This window comes from Pteropus alecto, unplaced genomic scaffold (genome assembly GCF_000325575.1).
Source record: "Pteropus alecto unplaced genomic scaffold, ASM32557v1 scaffold30, whole genome shotgun sequence".
In the NCBI taxonomy this organism is placed as follows: Eukaryota; Metazoa; Chordata; class Mammalia; order Chiroptera; family Pteropodidae; genus Pteropus; species Pteropus alecto.
The window spans coordinates 4,094,739-4,106,523 of NW_006429782.1; the positions used below are offsets into that span (position 1 = coordinate 4,094,739).

General features: G+C 50.2%; 1 protein-coding gene and 1 non-coding gene across 3 annotated transcripts; one reads left to right on the forward strand and one right to left on the reverse strand.

Annotated features, from left to right (window-relative positions):
• Positions 1–3,623: 3,623 nt before the first annotated feature.
• On the forward strand, positions 3,624–3,742 carry LOC112476107. The gene has a single exon (XR_003044959.1). It is a non-coding gene; the product is annotated as a 5S ribosomal RNA (ribosomal RNA).
• A 3,509-nt stretch (positions 3,743–7,251) lies between these two features.
• Positions 7,252–10,751, reverse strand: TNFSF14 (TNF superfamily member 14). 2 transcript variants are annotated; one of them, XM_006904147.2, is made up of 4 exons: positions 10,567–10,751; positions 9,139–9,170; positions 8,834–8,875; positions 7,252–8,215 (listed from the first exon to the last, which is right to left on the reverse strand). In XM_006904147.2, the coding sequence occupies exons 1-4, from the start codon at positions 10,674–10,676 to the stop codon at positions 7,791–7,793; spliced, it is 609 nt and encodes a 202-aa protein (XP_006904209.1). In that variant the 5' UTR covers positions 10,677–10,751; the 3' UTR covers positions 7,252–7,790. The 2 variants fall into 2 exon arrangements, with proteins under 2 accessions (XP_006904209.1, XP_006904208.1); XM_006904146.2 differs by having other exon boundaries at positions 9,139–9,175; positions 10,458–10,751.
• Positions 10,752–11,785: the final 1,034 nt, after the last annotated feature.

Below are 11,785 nucleotides of genomic sequence, written 5' to 3' on the forward strand. Positions count from 1 at the left end.
ATCCATCCACTAGTCCACTCACCCAACCATCCACCTATCCACGTTTTCACTCATCTATTCATTCATTCACCCATCCATCTGTCTGCCTGACTGATTATACCCATGATTATAGAAAAGGGCTTGCAAGGTCTATCAATTATCTGATGTACAAAAAAGAACCCCAAAACTTAGTGATAGCAACTGTTCTATTTGCTTACAATTCTGAGAGTTGACCCAGCAGGGCTTGGTAGGACTGGTTTGTTTCAGCTCCATAGACAAGGGCTGCTCATCTGCAGCTGGTGAAACTATTATGGCTTCCTTGTGCCTTTCATTCCTCAGGGCCTCTCTGTCCACCCACCCGTCCTCTCTCATAGGATAGCTGTACTTCACATGGTCACTCAGTGCTCTGAGAAGGCAAAAGTGGAAGCCACAAGTTTTCCTAATGCCTAGATCCTCGAGTTCATGTAATGCCACTTCCATGACATTCTATTGGTCAAAGTAAGTCACAGTTCATTTGTTCAACCATTGTTGCTGAGAACCTACTGTGTATTAGGCACGGTTCTGGGTTCTGGTGATAAGAGATGAACAGAACAGACAAGCTCTCTGCCTGCATGGAGTTTGCCTTTGGTTCCTGCACTTTCTGTTAAGTGGAGACAACATATTTACTCTATTTAGCGTGTGAAGCAGATCTGAGGTCTTGGTTTCTTCTGGGTGACCGTTCTCCCTACCTACAATAGGGAGTTTGTCCGGGTGTTCTTAATCAGAGCAGACTACATTTCCAGGTTTCAGGTTCTGGGCAGGGGCCTCAGTTTCCTTTCCTCTGTGTCCCAAAGATCTGAGCCACATCTCTGTCCCCAGAGGTTATCAGATCTCCAACTCTTCGCCCCATATGGTACACTTTGGGACTAAAGCCCCTTGCAGTAACAGCTCATCGTTGTCACTCTGGCTTTAAATTCTCTCTTTTAGCATTGAGGGACTTGTTTCTTCCTTGCAAACTTGTCTATTTGTTACAATATTTTATTATCTTCTACTCAGCATGTGTGTTTGTAGTGGAAACAGGGTTCATGTGTATCAGCTGAGGAAACAGACTCTGAAATGGAGATTGGTCTGCCAGAGATTAATTGCAAAATGCTGTCAGGGTTCAAAACATATGAGGGAGTGAGGACAGCAGGCAGGTAGAGGGAGGACTTGGATGTGATGCAGGAACAGCAGAAGCTTCAGCGAGTCTCACTGGGGGTTTTGAAGCTGGAGTGGCTCATCAGAATTATCCCTATTTATCACTTAGTTTTGGCCAAACCCCAAACCTCTCCATCACTTCAGGCTTTTGGAGATCAATGCTAGGGAGACCCTCACAGGTTATTCCCACTTTCCACTATCTCTCTCAGGAAGGAATGAACATACAAAGTCAACTAGAATGGAGAAAGGAGTGAGAGAAATAAATGATAATAACATCAGCAACAGCGGCCAATATTTACTGAGCACTTAGTATATGCCAGAAAGGATGGGGGATACTGGAGAACTGGTCAGAAATCATGGACTTGAAATTCTTGAGGTCCCAGGTTAGAGGTCAACGCACATAGGCTCAGAACCCTTCTTCCAACTCTCATCTGGGGGCACCCAGGACCTGTGAGAGGGATACACATGAGGATGCTCCTTATAGCATTGTGTGTAATACTTGGAAAGAAAGTATGCATCCTTGGTAAGGGGGGTGGGTAAAAAAATGAGGTCTAGGCATAGGCCGGAGTGTGGTTTAGGGCAAGGGCCCTGGGGTCAGAAGGCTCCACCACGTCCCAATGAAGGACCTTTGGTTACCTCACCCCCCTTGCTTCAGTTTCTTCTTCTGTAGTGAGGGGACGATAATTATTTTGATATCATAGGGTGGTTGTGAGGATTAAGAGATGAAGCCTGTTAAGCCCTTGGCACTTGGGAGTCACTGAGCAGATCAGGTATCGGTAACCTTTTTCTGTGGATAAGGACAAGTGGGAGCCTCCAAAATTACTCCCCTTCACATCCCTTGCCGAGTGAGGCGGTAAATCTAATGCAACATGGCATCTCAGCGGCATGGCAGAATTTAGTGCTGTTCTTGGATATGGAATGTCTAAAGGCATGGTGATGAGTCTCAGACCCCTCAGTGTGATGAACTGGGTCACCCCACCAGATGAGCTGTGGAGACCAGCAGACGTGCTTGCTGAGTGAGGGTGGAGAGAATTTAGAATGGGTGGTAGAGGAGGCAGATGATGAGCACCAGCTGAGGTTGCCAGAGTCCGCTGCAGCAGTGGGAGCTGTGGCTCATCTCAGTCACTTCCATTTTTCTGGCTGGGATTGACTCCTGCAGTAGCTTTCCCCAAACACGGTGAACCTCTTTGCAAGTCATGTGCATCCAAGTGGCATGGGAAGTGGACTGTAACAAATTACTGCAAATTTAGAATCTTAAAACAACATAATTCTATTACCTTCCAGTCTTAGAGGCTAGAGTCCAAATCAGTTTCATCAGGCTAAATTCAAGGTGTCAGCAGGGTCGTTTTCTTTCTGAAAGTTCTAGGAATGACCCTGCTTCTTTGCCTTTTTCAACCTCTAGAGGTCACCTGCATTCCTAAACTTGTGGACACCCCCTCTCCCCCAATCTCATCCATCACTCTAATCCTTCTCTGACTCTGCCTCTCTGTTTCCCTCTTTCACTTAAAAGGATCTTACTTCCAGAGCTTCTTCCCACCCTCTCAGTCAAGAATGAGATTACCCAGGACTGGCACAAAGAGGAGAGGTTTGCGTTAGCTTGCCAGGGCGGCCATAGTGAAGTACCACAAAGCGGGAGGCTCAAACAACAGAAATGCAATTTCTCACAGTTCTAGAGGCTGGAAATCTGAGACAAAGGTGTCGACACTTTCCTTCTAAAGCCGTCTTCTCCCTGTGTCCTCATGTGGTTTATCTCTCTGTGCGTCTGTGACCTAGTCTCTTCTTAAAAGCACCCTAGTCATATTGGATTAGGACCAACTCTAACAACCTCATTTTACATTAATTTTCTCTTTAAAGATACCATTTCCAAATATAGTCACATTCTGAGGTCCTGGGACTTAGCGCTTCAACGTGAGAATTTTAGGGGGGTATGATTCAGCACCCATAACAGAGAGGAAGTTCCTATGCCCTGGTTTTTGAAAAAAGAACCCTGGAACCATGAAAAATCCTCCTGAAAAATTTCTAGCCTTTTCTAGGCTTGAGCCCTATTTCCCATTGCAGAGCCCAGAGGTGCTGCAGGTCCCCAAAGAGGAAGTGACTCAATGGTGTCTCTGGGCAGTTGAAGCCACAGACAGCCTCAAAGAGTTTCCTTGCCTAAAATCAGCCTCACCACCAAAACCCAGCAACTTTAAGGAGTAGCAGAAAATGCACCATTCTTGATAAGTCACGAGTACTAAAATGGAGGGCTGATGAATCAGAAGCAGACTGGTGGTGGGTACACGTGTGGTCATGTGGCTCGAGAATCAGGTGGAGCCATCTCTCTCCCTTAATCCCTTGGCATTTCCTGAGCTCCTGGGATTTTGATAGTCATAGGAAAGGAGGATGTGGGAAAAGATGGTTCCTGATGGACTGATATCAAGTCCTCAGCATCCTGGGGCAAAGAGATCTTTGCATATATTAAGTTGCATTATGTCTACGGTCATGCCACCCTGAACAAGCCCGATCCCATCTGATCTCGGAAGCTAAGCAGGGTCGGGCCTAGTTAGTACTTGGATGGGAGACCACCTAGGAAGACCAGGTACTATAGGCATAAAAAATCAAAAATAAGAGATTGTAAGCTGACAAGGTCCTTGCAATCTGTGAGGAATAAAAAGGAAGTTAAATTATTTGCACTCCTTGTGAGCTGAGATCCATGTATTCCACACATGTGTCAGTTTGGGCTCCCACAGAGGCAGACATGGGAAAAGGGTTTGGGGAGAGACCTTTCCTCCAGAAAGAAGGCAGCCCTGCTGAAGACTCAACTTTAGTCCCATGAGACTCATTTCTGACTTCTGACTTCTGACTTCCAGAGCTCTAAGGTGATAAATTAGCATTATTTTAAGTTACTAAGTTGGTGAGAATTTGTTACAGCAGCAATAGAAAACTAATACAACTACGAACTCTCATTTTTCTTGAAATTCATGGTGACGTCAGGCTGTCATCTCTTTTCCCACGTTTGATGGGGAAGTGACTTAACCTCTCTGTGCCTGGACTTCCCCATCCATAAGACAGGTGTTTAATGGTAACCCCTACAGGGTCATAGTGAGAACGAACTGAGTTACTGTGAATTAATGCACTTAGGACAGTAACTGGTACCCAGTGAGGACATTAGAAGCATAACTTGTAATTATGAAAAATGAATGCGCAAGCTTGATGAGGCAAGTCAACTGGCACTCAGCCTCCACGTGGGAGAGAGTGGGGACGGTGGAGACTGGTGAGCTGGCGAGCTCACGCCCTCTCCAGAGGGGGACAGCCACTACCCAACCTGGGTTGTCGTCATGGCTGCTAACTATCCAAGAAAAGCCAGAAATCTGGATCTGTCCATGTGCAAAGCTTTCTAATGTTTAAACAATGACTACTAATTCTTGTTTTTAAAACACATCCAGTGACTAGTGTGGCCCAGGGATGAAAGGTCACCTTTGATAACCGAAAAGAATCAGAAATTTAAATGTGCATATGATTACAACTATGCTTACAAAAAGAGTATCTGCTGAAGATCAAAGAGTTCACTGAGGGTCAAGCTCTGGAAAAATACTTAAAGGCGTATGTCACTTCATCTCACGATAACCGGGGTGAGGTAGAGGCCACTACCCATCCTGTTTTACAAGTGAGGAAGCTGAAGCCCAGTGAAGCGGGGAATGGATGGAGAGTCTAAGTTCGCCCAGCTTGGAGGTGGCAGAGAGGGGCTTCAACCCCAGGTGGTCTGGCTCTGGTGTAAGCCTTCTGTCTCTAAGAGGGTGCATCACAGGGTTTGACTGTGGTGACAACGGCAGGGGGGCATAGTAGGAGACTAATAATAGGAGACTAATAAATGACTTTATCATCATTATTTTTCACTTTTACCACCTCTGAGTCTTGTCAAGAGATGCAAAGGACGGGGGAGGGCTTCCTGCCCAGGGGCTGAAGGGAGGGGCGATGACTGTGAAACTCAGGTCTTGAGGAAGGGTTGATTGGGCTGGAAGAGAGGGTGATATCTGTAAAGATGCTGGAGCCCAGGAGGTGAAAGCGGAAATCAAGTAGATAAAGATCTAAGAAGTTGAAAAGTAGGTTAGTGGCCTGAGCTAGGGGCTTCCGGCCCCCACGCTTTATCTGAAATCAGGCTTGGTGTCCTGCTGCACCAGCCTGAGCGCCTGCAGCGCTCTCTCTGCCTCCTCCCTCCTTCTTCCGCCTTCTCTTTTCCCTCCCCTCCCTCTTTTCCATCTTCTCACTACCAATCCTCCTTACCCGCCCTCTATCTTCCTTTCTCTCCTCCACCTCAAGGCTGGGAGGCCCCTCCCAGGAATGATCTTTGGAGGCTAAACTTAGCAAGAGGTTCCATCCTCAGGCGGAAGTTGCTTGCTGCTGCTGGCTTTGATAAATTCATTGGCTCCACACCGTGGTCTCTTCATCAAAGCCACGGAAACAGAAAGACCATGATGAGAGTAAAGGAAACTCCAGCGGGGGCTGTCCCACCTCCCACCAGCCCAGCAAGGGCAGAGAGGCACGAAGCCCCATGGCCTTGCTGGGGGTGGGGTGGCTGGGGACAGCGTCCCTGCCTCTGTCTCTACATCTGGAACACGGGGGCCAACAATAATTTGTGCCCAGGTGTATAAAGATATGACACGAGATGTCTGGCACAAGGAAAGTGCCTGAGAAAGCTCTTCTTAGTATTTCTGAATCACTTATGGCTCTCCTACACGTATGGAGCTGCAAATGGCTTTTTCCATGCCTGGTCTGATTCAACCTTTACCACAAACCTAGGAGGCAAAGACTGTTGTTACCTCCCATTACACAGATGAGGAAACTGAGGCCCTGAGAGGTGAAGGAACTCGCTCGAGGTCACACAGTAAGGAAGTGGTGGAGTGGAAGAGGAACCTAGGCCCTCTTCCAGATCGCAACGTCTGTTTCCTTAACCCCCGTACCAGACAACAATGACAAATACAATATCAACAATAACAATAATAATTTATTCACCTCTGGGGTCTGAGCCCTCATCCTAGGGTCCTGGGCAGTAAGACTGCCCTCCAGCCATCCCAGAGTACATTCATCTGTACAGACCATCTGAGCTGTGTGCATGTTGTTGTCTGTTGCTCCCCACGCACCCTCTCCATGCTCCCCGTTACTCCTGCCACTCTGTCTAGACCGAATGTCTAGAGTAAGGGTGCTTGGCGGGATATAGACTCCACTTCCTCAGGAATTGTGGATTTGAGGGGAAGGCAGACCCAGGATGGAGTCGAGCCAGCTGGTTCAGGTTTCTTATCCATAAAGTGCCTCTATGGGTCATTCCATCTATGCTTCTGTCTCTACAAGCCACCCTTCCACTAAGAACCAGATGGACCCAGGTGCAATATTTGCCATTTATCCCAAGACCAGTGGTCAGGGGCCCAGGGTTACGGACAAAGTTTGGTCCTCACCCCAGGATGTCTTCATCTCAGCTGGGAGGAACTTCAGGCTGTGCGTGAGCATGCGTGTGATCAGAATGCTATGTGTACGTGATGGATCTGGCTGTGACGCAGCATGCGGAAGTCTGGTGTGAGGACCATGTGTGTAACAGTATGGTCCGCGAAGGCGACCGAGGTTGTGATGATGACTTGTGTGTGACTGTATTTGTCATGCAGAGTCTGGGCCAGAGTCTTTGCAATGTTGTCTATGACTTGTATGCAGGTGTGTGAGAATCTGATGCTTTGTGCGCTTGAGTTTGTGGCTGAGATTGTGAAGTTGTGAGGTTGAGGAGCTGTGTGATTCTCTGTGATGCTGCAGTTGTGTCTGTCTGTCTGTCTGTCTGTCTGTCTCTCTGTCTTTCTATCTCTCTCCCCTTCCTTCCTTCCTTCCTTCCTGCCCTCTTTCATCAAACATTTTCCAAGGGCCCGCTGTGTGCCGAGCCCTGGCCTGGGTGCTGAAACAGAGCTGTGGTACCCCTGGATGCGATTGCTCAGCACCTCAGGGTTACAGCCAACGGGTTGATAATACAGAGCGGCCAGAAACCAGCCTTGGCGAGGAAATGGGGAGAGGCTTCTTAGCCTCTCCCCTCCCCGCAGAGCTGGTTGTCAGATGGTAACCAGCACACCCCGTGCCTGTGTCAGAGTGTAACTTTTCATGACCTGGCTGTGGTGTGGCTACAAGCCTGTGGGTGGAACTTAGTGTGACTGTGACCATGGGTGCTGCTGGGATCTCATATGAGTCCTGGTGATAAAGCCCCCCACCCCTGCCCACATTTGTGAGAGTGGGGAGTTTGATGTTTCCTGTTCTCAGACAAGTCCCTGGACCCTCAAGTTCCACTTTCCTCCGTATCAAAATACCCACCCCTCACCGGTCTTCCTGAGGACCAAGTAGCAATGTTTACCCCCTGTCTGGGGGCTTGCAGACCCCAGTCTCCTGGTCTTTGTCTCCGGCGTTGTCGGTGGCGGGGTCTGCAGCTTCTTTTGGTTTTCTCCAGAGGTGGCCACTGGGTCTCCAACCTCTAGGGGTGGCTGGGTTCTTGGCTCCTGGTGGTGCCAGCTGAGTTCCTCACATGCCATGTTTTGGGGTCCCTGAGCATCCTCCAATCTCTGCTGGTTGGGTTTTCTGTTCTGTGAGGCTCCTCTGTGGCCAGACCCCATCCGAGCCACCATCGCCCTCCTTCACACCATGAAAGCCCCGAAGTAGGACCGGGTGCCGTCGCGGAGTCGGACCAGGCCCTCCTCCGGCACGCGGACCACCACCTCCTCCCCAGCGTCGAGGTGCACCACGCCACCCAGGAAACTGCTGTCCCACCAGACGCGGGGGCTGGCCCCTCGCCCGCAGGGTGACCGCCGGCTGACCAGCAGTTCCAGCTCCTTGGGGTAGCGGGGTGTGCGCTTGTAGAGGCCATGGGTGATGGGCAGGCCACCGGTCACCTGTGGGCAGCCCACGCCACCCAGCTGCACCTTGGAGTAGATATAATAGTAGCCGGCACGGGCAATCACCAGGGCGCCATCACGGTAGCGGAGGTTCCGCAGGAAGGCCAGGCCCAGCTTCGCCTCCCACAGCAGCGGGCCCCCGCTGCCCGTCAAACTAGAGTTGGCTCCTGCGGAGCGAGACAAAGCGGGGCTGGTCAGCTTGAGCCCCACACTTGCTGGTGACAGTAGGCCAGTCGCCACCCCTCCCTGAGCCCGCACCTACACTAGGCTGTTTGAGAGCTTTATGCGTACTAATTCCCTTTATCCTGTCTTTGCAGGTGGGGAAAATGAGGCACAGAAAGGCAAAGTCACTTGCTTCCCACACATCTTAACTCATACCATTGCTCTCTTGCAGGTGTGGAGCGATTAAGCGACTTGCCAAAAGCACCACAACTTGTATGAGGCAGAACTGAGGGACGGACGCAGAACCCAGCTTGGGCTGGCACCCTACAACCTCTGTGTGCCTCAGTTTCCTGCCCTATAAAGTGCAGATGTGAACAGTGCCTGCTTAGGAGTTAATGAATTCACACATGTGAAGCGTTGAGGTGCACGGCACATAGTGAGCCCTGCTTAAGGGTTTACTCAAAAAGAATTAGAAACATGTGGACCTAGGCAGCACCTGTGCCCTGGGGCACTCTGAACAAATACTGAACGAATGAATGAATGCTCCGACACACTGCATGTCTGTCAGGTCTCCCCAGGACACCGCCACCCTCACTCCGTGCCAGGACCTGGGGTCCTCCTACCTGTCAGATGTGCTGCGGGGTTGGACTGGTAGGACCTCCGCTCTGGAGAGAGAGTCAGAGGTCAGAGGGTGGGGGCAGTGGGGGATGGGGGGGTTGGGGGTGAGGGTAAGGACCAGCCTGCAGTGGGTCATCAAGTCCACCTCCTGGTGCCAGCCCCACCCTTTCCGGAGTGACCCGAACTTCCGCTTCTCACGCTTGGGGGAGGGGCACTTGTAGGCTTTGGGCCCATTTTGCAAATTGCATTGGGCAATGGGGGTGCGGACAGTGTGGGAGCCCTCCCCGGGGACCAGGACCCTGACTCTCACCTTGCATCAACTGCTCCCAGGCTCCTGTGTCTCTCTCCTGAAAATGCAGAGACCCAGGGTGAGGACCTGTAGGGCCCATGCCTGGGCACTGCTCAGACTCACATGCAGACCATGGGCGCAGCTCTGCCCTCAGACACGCACCCAGGGCCACGTGCAGAACCTCCCCGCACCTTGTACCCATGCGGTGCCTCGGCTCTTCCCTTTGTAAATGGATGTGTGAAGAGTGCCTGCTTAGGATTCAGTGAATCCATATGCGTGAAGTGTATCACAGTGTCTGTCATATAATCAGTACTCTCTATAAGGGTTTATTTAATAAATAATATTTAAGATACATGGATATGTGTACATAAATGCCAACATGTGGATATGGACATGTGACGCTGGTCACTTTGGTGACACACTGACAAGACACATGTGGATGTGGATACGTGGATACATGGTTTATGGATCCAGGTGGATCTACACGCAGAGACATGCAGAGAGACCACAGACATCAACCCACAGGCCGTGGACAGACAAGGGTGTGGACACGTGGGTGCATGTACACAGGAAAGCAGCACAGATCCACGTGGGCACATGGACACGCACATGTGGCCACCAAATCCAGACAGAAGGAGAAATGACCCGGAGACAGAAAGCACAAAGTGTTGACCATGTGGGCATGAATCGAGACACACAGACCCACAGCTGTGGCCAGCGGACAGACACATCCACGGCCAACTGGAAACTGACACAGAGAGAGATTCTCAGAGACTTGGACAAAGTGGATTAGCGACAATCCCAATAATAGTGATCAGATATGGCTAACGATAATTAGTAACATTAGAACGTCAGTTCCAGGGGTTACAGAGAGCAAAACTGTTTTATAAACATTAAACTTGCTAAGAGACTAGATCTTAAATGTTCCCAAACTAGAAGAAATTATAATTACGTGACACCACAGAGGTGTTAGCAAATGCTACAATGGCAATCATATGATAATATAAATGTGTCAGATCGGTATGTCGTACACCTTAAACTCTGACGATGTTGTATGTCGATTATCTCTCAATTTTAAAAGAATATTAGTTTTATTGGTCAAACGCTCGCCATGGGCCACCACTGTGGGAACCACACACGTGACACCACATTTTATTTCCTATGAGGTGGACACTCTGATTTTCACACCAATTTTACAGATGAAGAAACTGAGTTTCAGAGAGGTGAATGAGCTTGCCCCAGGCTGCTCTGAGTCTGTCCCCCACCCTGCACACCAGAGCACAGAGAAATGCACGGTGACACAGGAGACCCGCCTGCCTCGAGCCTCAGGCCCCACTCACCGGCGTGGGGGGAACCATCTCCCCAAGGCGCCAATGCAGCTGCAGCAGAAACCAGCCTTGCACAGCCAGACCAGCCAGCAGCAGTAGCAGCAGGAGGCCCATGCCCAGCCGGGCAGCACTGCAGGGCTGTCTTCGATGGCTGCTCCCCAGCCTCATGAACGGGATGTCCGTCTGTCCGTCCACCACAAACACTGAGGGCTGCACCACTGCCTCTTCCATGCCTGCGCTGATGAGGCCCCAAGATGCCCAGGCTGCACGGCACGTCTGGGTCCTGCCGGCTGGGGGGAAACCACAATTGCCCAACACTTCTGGGCTTTGCACACTGTAGACAGGCGCCTGCGGGTCCCAGGACTGCCTTTAGAGCTGGGGTTCAGCCCCTCCCCTTTCCCCCTCGCCCTCCTCTTCTTCCTGTCTCCCACCCCCTTCTGGCCTCATCTCACTCTCACTCATACGGTCTCTCACACTTTCCAAAGGCCGCTGAAAATGTGACTCAGGTGGAGACTGGAGAGCGGAGGCCCCAGCTTTCCCTTCTGGCTGCTTCATTCACTCGGTTGCCCAATATTAATTGAACATCTCCTGTATGTTAGGCACTGTCCATAGGGGCACAGCCATGAACAAGAGAGACAAAAGGCCCTAGTCTTATAAAGCTCCTATTCTGGTTGAGCAAGAAAATAATATATAGTATTTTAGATGGTGATAAGAGCAACAGAAAATACGAGAGTGGTTTGTGTGTGTGTGGGTGGGAGTGTGCATGTGTGTGTATACGTGTCTGTGTGCGGGTGTGTGCATGTGTGTGTATTGTGTGCAGTGCATGTGAGCATGGAGGTGTGTGTAGGGGCAGGCATTCACACATGTGTCCGTGCGTGCACACTTGGGTATGTGCATGTACATGCGTGCAGATGCGTGCAGGTGCGGCATGTGGATGTCCGCACATGTATTCCTGTGTGCCTATGTTTTAAGTTTTAATGGGAGCTCACAGTCGGGGGTAGAACCACTGTTCACGCGGTTAACTAAGCTCAAGGCCTGGGAGTCATCCGTCTGTCTCATCTCCCACATCCCACCGTTCAGCAACCCCTGATGATTCAACTGCCAAACTAGATCTTAAATCCATCTCTACCAATACCACCCTAGCTAAGTACTGTGAACTGAGTGTGTGTGTCCCTCAAAGTTCATATGTTGAAGCACTAAGTCTCAGTGTGATGGTATTTAGAGGTGTAGCCTTTGAGGGATAATTAGGTCATGAGGGTGGGGCCCTAGTGATGGGATTAGTGCCCTTAGAGGATGAGACAAGAGAGAGATACTCTCTCCACTATGTGAAAACACAGTGA

Excerpts from the sequence above, each read along its gene's own strand:
- TNFSF14 (XM_006904146.2), bottom strand. The coding sequence starts at position 10,676 with ATGGAAGAGGCAGTGGTGCAGCCCTCAGTGTTTGTGGTGGACGGACAG. Across the intron at positions 8,876-9,138 it reads CTGGGAGCAGTTGATGCAAG|AGCGGAGGTCCTACCAGTCC; the intron begins GTGAGAGTCAGG and ends CTCTCTCTCCAG. Across the intron at positions 8,216-8,833 it reads CCCCGCAGCACATCTGACAG|GAGCCAACTCTAGTTTGACG; the intron begins GTAGGAGGACCC and ends CTCGCTCCGCAG.